This window comes from Pollachius pollachius (assembly GCF_949987615.1).
Source record: "Pollachius pollachius genome assembly, chromosome: 11".
Classification (NCBI taxonomy): domain Eukaryota; kingdom Metazoa; phylum Chordata; class Actinopteri; order Gadiformes; family Gadidae; genus Pollachius; species Pollachius pollachius.
The window spans coordinates 7,885,504-7,903,267 of NC_136944.1; the positions used below are offsets into that span (position 1 = coordinate 7,885,504).

A 17,764-nucleotide genomic window follows, 5' to 3' on the forward strand; every position below is an offset into this window, starting at 1 on the left:
TCAACTCGTTATCATACAAAACATATCCCAAATCCATTTTACACCGGAATTACCCTTTAACTGTGGGCCCACCCTCAAAAGGAGAAGTTGATCTTTAAACAGAACCTAATTCTGCGTGTAATGTTTCTGTTGTCAGCAAAACATGACACAACATTAGACATCGTGGAGACTGTCATGGGCGTTATAAGACAGTTGCGAAAATCTTTTATTTTGTTGTTTCATGCCACAAACACCATTTACACAGCATGTCTTCAGTGTTGTTTTGTTTCATTCGTTGTTTTTGTGAAGACTCTCACTTTAACATTGTTGCATGTTTAGCTGTTTATCAACCTGTAAAGAAAATAATTCATATATTATACATCTATAGAGTAGCTTCCACAACACTAATGCTGGAACTTTCACCAATATAACCTTCTACCACAGACCAAATGTAAAAGCACTTCTCTGGAATCACAGCAGATGTCAAGGGGGGGAATATATTCAAGTAGGTATTAACAGTGTCTGTCGATAACGATTGTTATAATGGGGTTTACGTATTGCTATTCCAAAATGTTGCCCTTAACCCTGACTGGTAAAAAATAAAATAAACAAAAGGTGTCTCAAGTTAAATGCATCCTCGAGAGCAGGTCTTTTAAAGGTTTGTCAACGGGGGCGCTATAATTTATGGTCAGAGTGAAACGATCAGCACTGATGGACGACCATTTCTGAAAGTTGGTATAAAGGCCTTGGTTAACATGCTGAAGATGTTGAGCACTCATTCACTTTTAATTTTCCTTATCTATTTTATTTTATTATTTCATTTTATTGTATGACGATGTTTCTATGTGAAGCACTTTGAGTCTGCCTCGTGTGTTAAAAGTGCTATATAAATAAAGTTGCCTTGCCCTGCCTTGCCTCATGAGCGGCATTTAATGTCAAACCGTGACTCGGATTCACTATAAAATAGATTAGGGATCTCATTGAAACAAAGTTTCCTGCGAATCGCAAGATCAGGCCGGTCGCTGGGGTCAGCTTTGCATCTGGCCTGTGAATACCTATCAAGGCCTATCAAGGCAAAACGAAACAAAGCTTTAAATTGCATTCCCCTTTCTTCTCTTCTGTCACTAACGTATACAAATTTTACTTGCAAATACATCATATTGTGGATGAAGAGTACCTCTAAATGCCAGTAAACATTGCATATATATCCTGTACATTTGGTGTACACATTGTTATTTTTTATATTGCAACTTTTCCTTACGGTTATATTTGTTGTTATATTAGTTTTTAGGTATTTATTTTTATTTGTATTAGTATTATTTCTATCTTTCAGCAGAGCACCAGCGATAGTAAGCATTTTCCTTGTGATCAGTAAAGTATACTCTGAATCCCATTGACCCTTTAACCTTGTACCAATGGACACAACACAAATCTCATTTTGTGGGTATGAAAATGTAAGCTGATCGCAACTCCTGAAAAAAAACGTTGTAGTGTCGTTTTTTTTTTCTCTCAAGTTTCAGTTATAATTTCCGGCAGTGGTTCAGGGCGTTTACCTGACGGAACAGTTTGGTGGTGTTCACACACTCTTTGGTTTCTATATATTCATGGTTATCTAGCTAGCACACATGGAGACAACTGGTAACACTGAATGAGGGTCATTAATATTATAGCATTCATACCAACCATTAAATTCAACATGTTTTAAAGATAATAGCTCATATTCACATACACGCACACACACACATGCACATGCACAAACACACACACATGCACGCACACACACACACACACACACAAATGCACACACACATGCACAAACACACACACATGCACGCACACACACACACAGAAATGCACAAACACACAAACACACACACACATCAACATTTTGTTGATAAATCGGACGTAGGCATCCTGTTTTGTCAGACATGATGAGGGCCAAGTGTCAGACACGCCTTTTGACTCAACCTGAACTGATATCTATGTCAAACAGCGGCCGCCATTTTTAGATCATGAAGAGTCAGTTCTCGGAAGGTCCCGGGCCTCACAGGATACGTTTACCATCGGCCCTGATAAGAAGAACGCAGTAGACCTGAGTGGGCTGTCCTCTACCGGAGCAATGACTAGTATTAGATGAAGACATTTAAAAAAAGATAGAATAAATAATAAATTTATTTTTTTTAATAAAAATAAATTCTATTTAAAAAAAGATAGAATTTCATTTCACAATTAACAGGACATAAAACAATCACTATATTAACATGGATAGTACCGCAGGTTGATCAACATGTTACATGCAGGCTACACCATGAAAACAAATTAAGTTACACTTGATCAAACATTGAGACAGTCTATCTTGTGTTGTGATTGGTCCGCAGGATAGAAGACCAATACCAATCGTAATGCATTAGTTGGCAACAATTGTTTTTTGCATGAACCAGGTTGCCCGAAGAATGTTAATAATACATGTATTCATTTGTATTTTCACTTCGCCCCTGTGTCGCCAGCCGCCCATTGACTGACCAGAAATCACTGATATCTTCTAAGGTCACTCTGGGCTGGTTCAAGAGCCCAGACACCTCCTCCTCTCCCGTGATCCCCTTCCTCCCTCCTCTCCTCTCCCTCTTCCCCTCCCTCACATACGTCCTCGCCTCCTCTCTCTTCCTCGCCGTCCTGGGGCTGGCGTACCAAAACTCCGCCCGCTCCCCCACTGATGACCGTCGTACCGCCCACATGTCCCCCAGGTCCAGCGCTCCCTCCCTGGGTAAGGGGTCGGGGGAGCCCCCCCGGGCCTGCTGGCTGCGCACCAACAGCCGCACCCAGAGGAAGATGGTCAGCCCCAGGAAGAGCGCTGCGGCCATGGCCAGCGCCCACATGGTCAGGAAGCACACCCTCCCCGAGGACAGGGGGCAGTTGGATCTCCCGCCTTCCTCCCCTCTCCCCTCCCGCCCTTTTTCCCCCCGACCCCCGTCCGACTGTGCGTCGCCTTGGACCCCCGACGTCACCACGGCGACGGTTACCGCAGTAACGCTCGTGTTGCTTCTTCCACCACCTGTGGCGCCGAGCAACAAGCCTACCTCGCTGATGTTAGTCCGGGTGGATGGAAAGGCTCTGCTGGGATCGCTGGTGGTGGAGATGTTTGTGTTCTCCAAACCAGGTGTGTTGTTGCGGTGGTGGTGGTGGTGGACCTCTTGCAGTCGAGGTGCTGGAGGTTGGGTGGTGGTGGTGGTGTTGTCATGGTGGTGGACGCCTTCTAGTGGTGGTGCTGGAGGTTGGGTGGTGGTGGTGGTGTTGTCTTGGTGGTGGACGCCTTCTAGTGGTGGTGCTGGAGGTTGGGTGGTGGTGTTGTCTTGGTGGTGGACGCCTTCTAGTGGGAGTGCTGAAGTTTGGTTGGTGGTGGTGGTGTTGTGGTGGACCCCTTCTAGTGGGGGTGCTGGAGGTTGGGTGGTGGTGGTGGTGTTGTGGTGGACCCCTGGCAGTGTAGGTGTTGGTGGGGTGGTGGTGTTGTCATGGTGGATACCTTGCAGTGGTGCCGGTGGTGTTGATGGGGTGGTGGTGTTGTCGTGGCGGACACCTTGCAGGGGTGCCGGTGGTGTTGGTGGGGTGGTGGTGTTGTCGTGGCGGACATCTTGCAGTGGTGCCGGTGGTGTTGATGGGGTGGTGGTGTTGTCGTGGCGGACACCTTGCAGTCGTGGTGGTGGAGGATGGCTGGTGGTGGTGTTGTCTCGGCGGACCTCTTGCAGTGGTGGTGATGGTGTCGGGGTGGTGGTGGTGGTGCTGGTGGTGGTGTTGTCTCGGCGGACCTCTTGCAGTGGTGGTGATGGTGTCGGGGTGGTGGTGGTGGTGCTGGTGGTGGTGTTGTCTCGGCGGACCTCTTGCAGTGGGGGTGATGGTGTCGGGGTGGTGGTGGTGCTGGTGGTGGTGTTGTCTCGGCGGACCTCTTGCAGTGGTGGTGATGGTGTCGGGGTGGTGGTGGTGCTGGTGGTGGTGTTGTCTCGGCGGACCTCTTGCAGTGGTGGTGATGGTGTCGGGGTGGTGGTGGTGGTGCTGGTGGTGGAGTTGTCTCGGCGGACCTCTTGCAGTGGGACCATTGGGTTGGGGGTCGGCGGTTGCCGTGGAGAAGACTCTTGAATGGCTGCCGTGGTGACCATCCCCGACGCTTCGCCGCTAGAGGAACAGCGGACAGGCAGCCAGAGAGGCAGAGCGAGGAGGCAGAGGAGAAGGGGAGTCCTTGATCTGGTCATCGTCTATCAGTCAGGCCGTCTATCAGACAAACAGTCACAGAGTAAGGTAAAGGGAGGCAGACAGAAAGATAATGTTAAATGTTAAACTATAAAAACTACTTCCCGTGTGATAATCAAGCTTTAAATGAACAATAAAAGCTCTGAAAACATAAAAGTGAACTTACCGATTGATAAGTTCAGCCTTCACTTCATCTCGTTGCTCCTTCCCCTTTTGATTCTACTTCCTCTTCCTGCATCAGTGCCTCGCACAACATAGAATACTGCTCAGGCAACCAACCAATCATGTTTGGAGCTCGAACCCTGAGCTGACGAAGGAGCTGTTGGGATATTGACTGTTTGGACGGATGTGGTTTGGGCAGAGGTTCAGCATGTTTAGTCATTCAACCCGTGATAGAGGAAAAATAAGTTGAATAAGTTAACATGGAAAAAATGGCTTGACAGCAGCCCGCGCAATATAAAAGATGCAATAATAAAATAAAGTGTATAAAGTAACCAGCAATACATACATACATAAAATAATACAAAATAAAAAAGATAAATCACACAGGGAAGTAGGCTAAGAGGTCCTTTACTACAGAATAAATACTAAATCACACATGTACAGTGGAAAGTGCACATAATTAAATTCAAGTATTTCAGTATTTAGGTGAAGTGATTTTTGACGGCACAATATTTCATTACTTTCTGGGTGTAATAGACAATATCTGATACCTGGGACAAACCACTCATGCCTAATTTCTGACCATTCAGTGCTTCTCTACCTTGATTGGTTCAGTGAGTCCATCTTACCTGTCAATCAGAGGTGTGTGAAACCCTTTTCAATGGACGAGGGAGGGAGCAGATAGGGTGGGGACCTTTGTTGTTGTATACCTTCTGCTGTGCTCTCAAATCATTATACATTTTTTTCTGCTCTTGTTTGTTCTTGGTGATTTATTCTTGGTGATTTTTTAGTAAGTTGAAAAGTACAGTTTCATGAAAAATAAATTAAACCTAATGACAGTTATAATAACATTGTATGATTAGCTTCTATGGCTAACAGATCCCATTCGTTCCCACAGAAGCTCCCGTAGACCGATTTAATTAGGGATTGACTCAGATCTCAAAGCCCATACGCACTGACATAATCTCTTTGAGATACCCTGCGTATGTGTGTGTGTGTTTGTGCGTGTGTCTGCCGATAAGAACCGCTCCAATTGTTCCAGAAAACACACGAAGGACCCTTACTTTCTCTTAGTCTGTAACATCTTATTGTCCATCCGTTGTTTCTGGAGACCTTACCGGTGGTTCCTGGAGAGCTGAGAGGGTGAATGTGTGCGGGTTGTTCTGGACACTACAGGGTGATTGTCTGTCCGTTTCCTGGAGGACGATATGGAGACGGATGAGATGGTGGCCGCCCCGGGGGAGAGCGTAGACGCAGCCGACCGCGGACTAGCTGAGGGGGACAGGCAGCACAGTGCGGGGGCCCTGGGAGAGGGGGTGGGGGAGGCAGGGGACCCCGAGGTGGTGGTGGAGATGACGTGGTCGGGGCCTGCCGGGGACAACAGCCCCTCGGTCGAGGAGGAGTGGAACGGGTTCCTCTCGGGGACCGCTGAGGGGCCCGGCGAGGAGGAGTGGAACGGGTTCCTCTCTGGGACCGCTGAGGAGCCCGGCGAGGTGGAGTGGAACGGGTTCCTCGCTGGGACAGCTGAGGGGCCCGCTCGCGAGGAGGAGCAGGAGGAGAGAGTGCCTCCAGAATGGAAGCGGGGTGACCCCGTGACCCCGCAGCACGTTCTCAGGCTCAGGGGGTACACCAGAGGTGAGCATGGCCGGACATAGCGCTCCCAGGGATGGACCGGTTGGGGTACCATGCCTTCATCCCAGAGAGGATGAAGGATAATAAAGCTGTCCTGTGTACAGCTTTATTATTGTTTGATAAATTAATTAAATTAAAATTAGTTTAATTAATCCAACTAAAAATAGACAATATTCTAGATTTTATCTGTGTGTGTGTGTGTGTGTGTGTGTGTGTGTTTGTGTGTGCGTGTAGCTCTACAGGGGTCGCTGTGGAGCTACCTCAGATAAGACCTGCAGGATTAGCCAGAGATTTCAATGACACCAATGCCACCTATGTCTCACACACCCGCATGCACACACACAAACACACACACGCACATACACACACACACACACACAGCCAAACACCCTAAACACACACACACAGTCAAGCACACTACCCGCATGCAAAAACACGTACACACACACACACACACACACACACACACACAAACTCTCTCATTTTTTAAACCACTGCAAAAAAAAAAGGTTCTATGGTGTCCACATTTTTATTATTATTTAATAAATACAATAATGGAAGGAATGTTGGGTGGATACAAATATTACCCCCAGTAATATCACCCTGGCAGACGGACGGCGGAAGATGATCGATAACATACATAACAATCACACTGCTGAATGTTGTTGTGGGTTATGTGGCGGTTCACCGTATCGCGGGGAAGGGAAGCAGGTGAACCAACGGGTGTGGATGAGAGGCTGACGGTGAACGCTCCTCTCCCCAGAGTTCCTGTGCTCCCCGGAAGACAACGTTTACAACATCAACTTTTCCCGCTTCAAGATCCGAGAGCTGCAGAGCGGAGCGGTTATCCTGGACATCAAGAAACACTGCCCTACCGGTCCGTGCGTGTGTGTGTCTGTGTGTGTGTGTGTTTGTGTGGGTGTGTGTTTCTGTGTCTGTATGTGTAGGATTGTGTGGGTGTTTTTTTGAGAGGTTGTGTTTTTGTGGCATGTGTTTTGTTTGTGTGGGTGCGTGTGTATGTGTGTGTGTGTATGTGTTTGTGTGTGTGTGTATGTGTTTCTGAGTGTCTGTCTGTGTGTTTGTTTGTGTGAGTGTGCCTGTGTGTTTGTGTGTGTGGGTGTGTGTGAGTATGTGTTTCTGAGTGTGTGTGTATGTGTTTCTGTGTGTGTCTATGTGTTTCTGAGTGTCTGTCTGTGTGTTTGTTTGTGTGAGTGTGCTTGTGTGTTTGTGCGTGTTTGTGTGTGTATGTGTGTGTGGGTGTGTGTGAGTATGTGTTTCTGAGTGTGTGTGTGTGTGTGTGTGTGTGTGTGTGTGTGTGTATGCGTGCGTGTGTGTATTCGTGCGTGTGTATGCGTGCGTGTGTGTGTATGCGTGTGTGTGTGTGTGTGTGTGTGTTTGTGTGCTTTGCTTGTGCTTTGTTTAGTCAAATACATGGCTCTCCTCCCCCCCTCTTCCTTTTTCTCCAGAAATCAAGGACGTCTTCGAGGTGGACCCAGGCCGGTTCATACAGTATCACTTCTCCCCCTCCTTTCTGGCCCTCAAGGAAATTGGGGCCACGTAAGTCACCATGTTAGATACAGATAACACAGCTGTGTTCCTGTGTGATGGTGATGAATAACACCTTATTTTATAGGCTGATTATTGCTTCATAATAACGATATTATCGGTACGATCCATATTTCGGTAATCAGTAATAGCTTTCTACCTCGTCATCAGTTTTACTGACAAAAAAATATTTACTTATTAATAAACTACTTAAAATGTCCGTTTGAAGTCAGTTTGGTAGCTGCCATCTTTTTTATTATATTTTTCTATTTTATTATATCTAATTTTATTGTTTAGTTCCAAAAATTTTGTTTGAATGTACCAGTTCTACATTAAGAAGTGTTTAACTCATACATGTTGTAATTAATCTGGGTTGGAAGTCAGTCATTTTGGATTAGATTAGTTCATTTTACTAATGTAAACTAAACATTTCCCAGGCTGGAGTTCACGGTGGGCAGGAGGGCGGTGAACCGCCTCCGACTGATCGAGAGGCACTTCTTTCGGAATCTCCTGCTCAAAACATTCGACTTTGAGATCGGCTTCTGCATCCCGTTCAGCAGGAACACGTGTGAACACATCTACAGTCTCCCTGATCTGGACCCCAGCACTAGTAAGATACCGCAAAATGGGGACTTACTTATTGACCCACACTGAGGTTTAGCCAAAGCCTTCTTGCGGTATTCACGCAACCAAGAACAAATAATGAGAAGAACCCACCTGAAGAGAGCAGAAACGGGGCAGGACATCTACCAACTCTGGCTAAAATTAACGTGAATTAATGGTGTATTATTAAACGCAACAATGCAGCTACTGTAGTTAAGAAAAGTTTATAAGAGAGCGAGATATATGCATGTGATTCACAGGCAAGATTGATAAACTGCAGTATACTATCAAACCAGTGATGGCCTAATGAGGTTGCTACTGTGTATGACGTCACTGACCTCTGACCTCCCCCCCTTCCCGCCGCCAGTCGCAGAGATGGTGGCCAGCCCGTTCGAGACGCGCTCAGACAGCTTCTACTTTGCCAACAACCGGCTCATCATGCACCACAAGGCGGAGTACTCCTTCGACCAACCGGATCCAGTCAAGTCCCTCCACCAATAGAACGCCTCTCTCATCGCTTCCTCTCTTCTATTAGAGTTATCGTCATCATCTGCATCCTCCTCCTCATCATCATCATCATCATAGTGCTGGCCTATTGAACTAGCCTGGGCTTATGAGCGCAAATATAAAAAATAAACAAGTAACCGATTTAGCTTTTCTGTATAACAATTAGCGTAATGTCATGTTGAAAGAGTTCAAACTATAAAGAAATATTAATATTTACAGTACATACATATGTATATTTATTACACGGCAAAGGTTTCTCGTTGGACTAATAAAGGCTTCTGTGGAGAAAAGAGCCTCAAGTGTTCCTGCTGGTGTCCAAACTGTTTGGATAAACCAATATGATTATGTGCAAAACTATACAATAGCATTTGACACCAAACGCATTTTAGTACGCATCATGTGAAATTGTATTGTCTAATGTCAAATTTCTCATATTTTTAGGATAAGAAAACAATGGCCTCCTGCGAATGCTTCTTTTCTTTGTCCCCCGTAAAATCAAATAACTTAACGAAAACAGCTTGTTGAAAATAACATTAAATTATATATTTTACATTATGACATATTTTTTGAATATGGCATTACAAAAACTCAACATAAGCTATGCCATTTGGTGGATGAAGCCTGTGGCTAAAATAAATGTGGACATTTTAAAATGGTTTAAAAGTATTTATATGACCTAAACTCCCTATTCACCATATTTACCCACAACAGCTTCTTTTTGACCCGATTTTTCGATCTTGTGCTCAACAACCCATATCACACTCTATCTGTCCTGGGAGGTGGATGCATGGTCTGTGTTCTTACCTTTCCTTATCATGCACATTGGCTTTAGTACAGGTGTCCAATATCATGGACCTGTGAAGCCCTTTGGGACTGTAGCAAGAACCCAATGCTGGAGGTCAGAGACAACAGCATCATGTACTGTGTGGACAGGCTCGCTATCACAGCGGTTGAGTAAGGGTGTCTCAGCTACACGCTGGGGAAGAACTGAAGAATATGGTGTTGTTTTCATGGTGATACGTTTATAAAAGGGGCAACTTTAGGCCTCTTGTTCAGGATTTAGGAGAAAAACCAAGCAAATGTTATATATATATATTAGTTCAGGATATATTAGTTCAAAAGAAAGTGTTTCCACTGTCATCAGCGGTGAATCAGTAGGAGGTGGGGAACACAGGTTCAAGGCCCATCAGGTTCAGTGTAGTGACATCATGCTGAGCCTAGTCCCTGGGCTCAAATATTAATCTTTGCATTTTTATCAACACATTTGACCCTGTAGCACTCACAAGAGAGATACTTGATTATTTACATTTTGTTTAAGAACTTGAAAAACATGCCGTTGCAGAAAAAAAACCTAAATACAATACACTTAAATAAAAATTTTACAAAGCAATCTACAGTATTTTCAAGATGCATTGACACACATCTTATTCAGCAGTACATTGACAGATCAGAGGACAAAGATGATCTTAGCTTGACAAAAAGGGCTTCTGTTTTAAAAGGTATTGTCAAACGTAAACATTACGGAGCATGGCATATTTTTGCCAACATGTACACATAATGTGATGTCATTTCAATCAAAACATAAGAAACACCTACATCTAAGTACAAAAAGAAAAACACAGCTTTAAAAAAAATACATCTATTTATTTACATATATAGTATAATACAGAATTTGTATTCACCCATTCTAGCCAGGGACGATTTGTATCCTCACAGAATACGTGTCTTAAGTAAACAGTTCAGCTTGACGTCAAACACATACCAATGAAAAAGGGTAAGCAGACTTAAAATGAAATAGATGTCTGATTGAGCCACATGAATTGGAGCCACATGCGTAGCATTGCGAAGCTATGGACCGTCCAAGAACATGAAATGCTTGTTTGCTAAAAACAGATGGTTTGCTAATGACTTGCTGTATGCTATAGGTGAAACCATTGCTTCTTTCTTGCATTGAACCACAACTGCATGACATCTATCAAACTTTATCCATGTCTAAGAAGCTACTTGACACCAAGAAGCAGATTTGTGCCATGTCATGGATGAAATGGCCTGGAGAGAAAGAAAGGTCTGTGAAAGTTAAAAACCAAAAGGAGAGTGTTTGGGGGCCATGCAAGAACACATTACAAGGCCGTGTCTTTGGTCTCTAAACAGACTCTGTTTCCTTTATGGAAAAAAAAGGAATCACTTCAAAGAGTCTTCATGCAAACTATGCAATGGCTGCACCTGAGAGTAAAACCATTTAGATTACGCTGGCATCAGCCAAAACAAACCGGACAGACGTTGCGTGTGTCTGTGGACTGGACATGTGAAGAAGGGTACATCCAATTCCTCAGTGATTAAACATCCCACTACTGACATCTGTACTGCCTTTGCAGTCTGAATCCCAAGCCAGCGTTCCTTGGGTCCTGCCTCTCTATCGTAGGCTCTGAGTCTAGAGGTCGTGAGGTCCGGTCCCCTTAACACCACCGTGGGGCTCTTCCCCTGGGGCCAGGTCGACCTCCGGGAAGTCCTGGTCGTCTTCGGGACGGCTCGGCGGGTCACTCGTCTGGTCGCCGTGGTTACCGGCTCCCTCGCCTCTCCTTCGTGATGCGCGAGACTTGGCGGGCCCCACCATGGCCAGGCACAAGGCCCCAAGGCCCATGCCCACGGCGCAGGAGTAGAAGGCAGAGCCGTAGTTGTCGGTGATGTCCACCAGCCATCCTGGGACAGGCGATAAAACCACAGAGAGGAGAGGGTCAAGACGGTCAAGGATAAAGCGGTTTCTAGGTTGATTTTGTAATGTGTTCTATGCTGTAGGTTATGTGTGTGTGGATGATGGCTGGTTTAAGCAGCCTCACCTGGGCCATTCTGATTGGACTCTAGGGCTCGGTGAGGCTGCACTTTGAGTAATCAGTGTGCACAGGTTAAACCAGCGGTCTCCCAAAAGGGAGCGCTCTCCTGGAGGGCAACAGGCCATCAGGCCATGTAACATTTTCAACAAACCTTTACAATAAACAGGCCTTTCAACATCCCCACCCTGAGTCCTTTTGTCTGGAGTAGCCCAATACTAGCCACCTAGTTGCCGTCTAGCATGGACTTTGTTACAAGGGCCCTTCCAAGGTCCTGGTTTCCCCCCGGTTTACAGTACACACGTTTACTTTTATGTAATACGACTCAACCCAGAGAAACAAAGCACTGCTCGGATTCAGACCATCACAGCAGGAACCACCACCTGTAGATAGTTAGGGATCAGGGGGGCGGGCTCTAAGGTTACTCAGCCTGGTCCATTGGGCCACGGGCATGCAGAGGCTAGCCCTACAGACACACCTGAGAAGAACATGTAGGGCTGAACGATTAATCAAATTCACACCGACATCGCAACGTATTAGAAAGCGATTTGCAAATCGCAAAGGCTGTCACTGAGAGTAAGATTTGCATTTATTTTCATTTAACAATTCAATAGTAAAATAAAGATGTTATAATATCAATGAATGCATCAATTCATCTCTTCACGTAGGCCTGGCCTAAAGGAAAGAGCAGTTTGTATGTTGACTGCTTCCAATGTTGTTTTGGTCATACTACAGAATGATTTATTGCTTGTTTAGTGAATAATACAGAAAATAAGGAACCTTAAAAAGAAAATCCCACACTAAATTATAATCTCAATATTGGTCTAAATAATCGCAATGCGATCATTTCCCCAAACCGTTCGGCCCTAAACACATGGCGTCATGCCCATCCTCCAAAAAGTCGGGCGCGTACCTCCAAGCGGTGGGCCGGCGAGCCCCGCGAAGCTCTGGATGAACACGTACACGCCCACGGACGAGGCCATGCGCTCCACGCCCACCACCTCCTCCTCGGCCAGCATGGGGATATGCGTGGACGCCACCATGCCCAGGAAGAAGCCGTAGAGGACGCAGCACGACAGCAGGCCCCAGAAGTCCCGCACCAGGGCGAAGGCCACCAGCACCAGGCAGAGGAGCGCCACGCACGCCAGCAGCACGCGCAGCTTCCCCGTCGCCCACCGGCCCAGCACCACGCCGACGGAGAGGCGGCCGCACACCTCGGCCACCGCTATGGCGCACAGCGTGTAGGACGCCATGTCGTCGGCCACGCCCCGGCTCTTGCTGAGCCGGATGACGTAGAGCTGCGGCGCGAAGAAGCCCAGCGTGGCGAAGAGGCCGAACAGGGAGTAGCAGATGAAGGCGCTGTCCCGGAGCCCCGAGAAGTCCAGCAGCTTGGGTCTCGGGGAGCCGCGGGCGGCGGCGCCGCGCCCCGGCTCCCGCTGCGCCTCCATCAGGGAGTCGGCCTCGTCCCGGGGGTCGGCCGCCGCGGGGGCCGGGGCCGGGAGCTCGTTGCAGGAGGTCGAGAGGGAGGTGATGCCTGAGTCCCCGGAGCCGATGGACGTCTTGGTCTGCTCGTTCTCCAGCTCGTAGTCGTCCTTCAGGGAGACGGAGCTCCCCTCGGAGGAGTCGTCCCGCTCGGTCGGCGGCGGGTCGACGGCGGGCTGGATGATGATCGGCCGAAGGAGAGCGCCGCAGCCAATCACGGCCGTCTGGATCAGCCCGATGACGATGAGGCAGGAGCGCCAGCCGATTTGTTTCTTCAGCGTCATGAATGCTGAGAAGAGGGGTTAAGACGGAGGGTTTTTTTACGGCGTTTTCGTGTGAGAAGACCCACGACTAACCCTAACCCTGTGGTTCCCCCGGAGGGACATCGACACCATCTCTGAAGCTTTCATATCGTCAAACACACACGCCATGTAAGAGTTCCGTCTTCTAAACATGACATCAGCCTTCTGTTCCTACCACACCCTATTGAGCGATGAAATAGGTCAGACTAACGAGTCTTCTAACCATCTTGATTACAGTTGACCCACTATTTGGGATCTGAAGGTAGCCTTTTCATATCTGAAGCGGACTTCAATAACGTAATAACTTCAATAATCGTTTCAAAAGGTTTTTCTCGCTACGTTGACCTTCCTCAGGTAGGCGCTCGGGGAAACTGCAATGCAGGCAATAGTTGCATTCTAAGCGCACCTTTAAATAAACCTGCCCCAATGTATTTTCTAAATATATAGAAGAACAAAAACGCGCACAGTTCTGCACCTATTTTTCCACCACGCATAACAAACAACATTTGTAAAATGTGGTTCGTTATGTGTGGTGGAGGGGAGGGGGGACTAACCCGGGGACTAACCCGGAGCGAAAGCAAACACGGCGAAGGACTCCCCCGAGGACGCCACGGAGGTAACCAGGGTGCGGCGGCGGGAGAAGTACTGCGCCAGCATGGTGACGGTGGGCAGGAAGGCGAGGCAGTAGCCCAGGCCTGCAGAGCACAAAGGGCACAAGGGAGAGCAATAGGGGCACTGTCCTGGAGGGTCATGCTGTCACGGTCAGAGGCTGTGGGGGGGGTTTGAGCCGCCGACAGACGGGCCTGCTGTGACAGAGGCCGCTGTGGACAAACGTGTGTGAAGGAGACGACGAGAAAAAAAGAGAGACAGAGGGAAGGAAAGAAGAAACAGGGGGTCGGTGAGTTGGCACTTTTCAGTATCGGGAGGGGGAGGGGTAAAAAAAGAGTGATGCAGATATGAGAGTGAGAGAGGTAGGAGTGAATCTGTGAAGGGAAAACACGGAGGGTATATGCATTCTTATATCTGGGTTGTGATGAGGAACTGCAAAATCACATTCCAATTTTAATCGAAATTGCAACATGAAAATAAATAATATTTTTGGTCATATTTCAAACCAGCCTATCCTTTCAATCATTTATCTTAAACAAAATTTTCCCACTCATTTCAAGCTTTGTTAGCATTCCCTAGAAACATCCTTACACAGTGTGTAGGAGATTGTTACGATCCCTAGACGCATCCTTACACAGTGTGTAGGACGTTGTTACGATCCCTAGACGCATCATTACACAGTGTGTAGGACATTGTTACGATCCCTAGACACATCATTACACAGTGTGTAGGACGTTGTTACGATCCCTAGACGCATCATTACACAGTGTGTAGGACATTGTTACGATCCCTAGACACATCATTACACAGTGTGTAGGACATTGTTACGATCCCTAGACACATCATTACACAGTGTGTAGGACATTGTTACGATCGCTAGACGCATCATTACACAGTGTGTAGGAGATTGTTACGATCCCTAGACGCATCCTTACACAGTGTGTAGGACATTGTTACGATCCCTAGACACATCATTACACAGTGTGTAGGACATTGTTACGATCCCTAGACACATCATTACACAGTGTGTAGGACATTGTTACGATCCCTAGACACATCATTACACAGTGTGTAGGACATTGTTACGATCGCTAGACGCATCATTACACAGTGTGTAGGAGATTGTTACGATCCCTAGACGCATCCTTACACAGTGTGTAGGACGTTGTTACGATCCCTAGACGCATCATTACACAGTGTGTAGGACATTGTTACGATCCCTAGACGCATCATTACACAGTGTGTAGGACGTTGTTACGATCCCTAGACGCATCATTACACAATGTGTAGGACATTGTTACGATCCCTAGACGCATCATTACACAGTGTGTAGGACATTGTTACGATCCCTAGGCGCATCATTACACAGTGTGTAGGACATTGTTACGATCCCTAGACGCATCATTACACAGTGTGTAGGACATTGTTACGATCCCTAGACGCATCATTACACAGTGTGTAGGACATTGTTACGATCCCTAGACGCATCATTACACAATGTGTAGGACATTGTTACGATCCCTAGACACATCATTACACAATGTGTAGGACATTGCTCTTCATACACATAGAGATGAAAGAATCCAACATCCACCCTGAAGCTGCCAGGTGTGTGCGTACGTGTGTGTTTGACACATACCTGAGACCACTCCGAGGGTGATGTACATCTGGTTGATGGAGGTGGTGAAGGCGGAGCTGAGGGTCCCCAGGCAGATGAGGACCCCCCCTGTCATCACCACGGGCAGGGAGCCAAAGCGGTTGCTCAGTACCGTGGACAGCGGGGCTGAGGGGTACAAGGGCATCTGTTACTGTATGGTGGATGTGTGCGCGTGTGTGTGTGTGACGTCATGAGATGGACACACACACACAACAACTGTCCTCTCTTCTCTAATAGAGATGAAGTCGGAAATACCAGGGATAAAATGGATGTGCATCGTTTAGTTCTATATGCACCTTTTATTCATGCAAAAATATAAATTGTTTGTACGTATGCAAAGAAAAAGTATATGTTTTTGCCGTAGCATACTTTTTGTTGTAGGCCTGTGTTTTATTCAATGTATTGTAATCTTTCTTCAATTGACTTAACAGGGTAATACTATGCCACCAGGTGTGAGTGTGATTAGCCCTTTGCCTTAGTGATGTCCCGATAAATCAGTCTACCAGCCTACGCAGTGGATTCTAGCAAATGTTGCTTATCTATCCCTCCTACATCTAGGTGGACACCTGGTGGCGTAATATACGCCACCAGGTGTCCAGGTGTTAAAAAATGTAACAACATGGCCCCAAAAGGTCAATCAAGTAATCTGAATATGAATATGAATAACGGTTATGTGCCTCGGAGTAAGAGCTGACCTGAGAAGTTGAAGACGAAGACGCAGATGGAGATGACCCAGGAGACGCGGCTGTTGCTCTCCCCGAACTCCTCCATCAGGTCCTCCAGGAAGACCCCCAGGCTCTTGATCGTGCCATAGGTGCACACCTCCACCACGAAGAAGGCCCCCGCCACCACCCAACCCCAGCCGCCATCGGGCACGGCGGGGTACACACAGGGCCCGGTGCAGCCGCCGGCAGGCACCATAGGCTTCATGGTCCTCTGGCCGGACTGCCCTGGGGGAACAGAGGCTGGGTTAGCACGGAGCAGTTCGACTAAAAACACTAGTCAGAAGCAGAGCTGGCAACTGCGTGTGTCGGATTGGTGCAAGAATAATGGTCTCACTTTGCGTCACACAAAATCCAGATTATTAAAGAAAATAGGACACTAAAATCTGGGATTTGCTTAACATCTGCGTTTTTAGTAACTGGTACTGCCACTGAACGCGTTACGCGCGGTAGAGGCGTAGAAAATCGTCCATCATTTTTGCATAGACCATTGGTTTAGGCGCGTTTCGCGGGCAACGCGTGTGACAGGTTTTTTTTTTTTTTTTCAAATTTGATCCCTCCCTCTAAGTACTAAATGTGAGGCATGTATCTATAACTTGTATTTAAATCATTTTTTATTAACAATAGCAAACAATATTTATACAAAATGACAGATAATGACCTATTTGTTGAGATGCTGACAGCTGACATGTCTTGAGGATCATTTTTTTTGTACGTAGCATTTTCCGCATGATTCCGCACTAGCGAGAGAATAGATAGATACTAACGTTTTGCCGTGTGGTTCCTCGACAAGGTTAAAGTCTATGCAACGTCGTTATAACACACGCACCAGTAACGTTCGACCCAATTCACCATGCTGGGCTCAGGCTTCCGCAGTGTAGCGCCGAGGGAAGATGTCAAAGGCGCTTTTCTAACCAACTTCACCTTGCTACAGCACATCTATGTTACAATCACATTGTGATACATGACATACTTTAGATCAATCTCAATTAACGGGTGGAAGTAAAAATCGTAAAAATCCTAAAATCATCTCAAGATGACCCAATTTCCTTTATTGAAGACAATGCATAACGTTACAAGTTATACTTCAAATGAGCGTTGGGGACGTGCTATGGTTACAGCCCCCGAGGGCGGCTGGGTTAACTGTTGAAATGGTTCACTTACCCGGGGAGATGGTTCAGTTGCGGGGAGCTTCAGCCGCGGGGACGGTCAGAACACTCGGCTTCCTCCTGTGATACTTCCGCTATCGTATTCGTTTTCACCGTGAGGGATGTATAAATAAGTGCTCTTTTTTTTTTATTTCCACCTGCGACGTCAACTGTCTGCTGCAGCAGGGTTTTTCCGGCTGAAGCCGGTATTCAGCGGCACCCACAAGTTCCTCCAACGTTGTCGCGGAGATGCATCACACCTCGCGATCTATTTTTTCTTCTTTCCTTCGCTAAATCGAATTGTCTTTCCGACATGCTTTAGAGCGTGATGCGGGTTTAACTTTAC

General features: G+C 46.8%; 3 protein-coding genes across 5 annotated transcripts; 1 reads left to right on the top strand and 2 right to left on the bottom strand.

Annotated features, from left to right (window-relative positions):
* Nucleotides 1-2,217: 2,217 nt before the first annotated feature.
* LOC307082931 (uncharacterized protein) lies at nt 2,218-4,442 on the bottom strand. The gene is made up of 2 exons (XM_079746685.1): nt 4,388-4,442; nt 2,218-4,242 (listed from the first exon to the last, which is right to left on the bottom strand). Exon 2 carries the CDS (start codon nt 4,221-4,223, stop codon nt 2,436-2,438), a length of 1,788 nt encoding a protein of 595 aa, XP_079602811.1. The 5' UTR covers nt 4,224-4,242; nt 4,388-4,442; the 3' UTR covers nt 2,218-2,435.
* A 1,149-nt stretch (nt 4,443-5,591) lies between these two features.
* mmp25a (matrix metallopeptidase 25a) lies at nt 5,592-8,664 on the top strand (the record flags this gene model as incomplete). The annotated part of the gene is made up of 5 exons (XM_079747087.1): nt 5,592-6,018; nt 6,779-6,892; nt 7,482-7,572; nt 7,998-8,170; nt 8,531-8,664. 5 exons carry the CDS (start codon nt 5,592-5,594, stop codon nt 8,662-8,664), a joined length of 939 nt encoding a protein of 312 aa, XP_079603213.1.
* A 1,022-nt stretch (nt 8,665-9,686) lies between these two features.
* slc16a6b (solute carrier family 16 member 6b) lies at nt 9,687-17,565 on the bottom strand. Of its 3 annotated transcripts, none has more exons than XM_079745661.1 (6): nt 17,435-17,565; nt 16,244-16,493; nt 15,531-15,674; nt 13,849-13,977; nt 12,412-13,269; nt 9,687-11,370 (listed from the first exon to the last, which is right to left on the bottom strand). In XM_079745661.1, the coding sequence occupies exons 2-6, from the start codon at nt 16,476-16,478 to the stop codon at nt 11,102-11,104; spliced, it is 1,635 nt and encodes a 544-aa protein (XP_079601787.1). In that variant the 5' UTR covers nt 16,479-16,493; nt 17,435-17,565; the 3' UTR covers nt 9,687-11,101. The 3 variants fall into 3 exon arrangements, with proteins under 3 accessions (XP_079601787.1, XP_079601786.1, XP_079601788.1); XM_079745660.1 differs by having other exon boundaries at nt 16,244-16,498; XM_079745662.1 differs by lacking the exon at nt 13,849-13,977 and having other exon boundaries at nt 9,688-11,370; nt 16,244-16,498.
* Between the last annotated feature and the right edge of the window lie 199 nt (nt 17,566-17,764).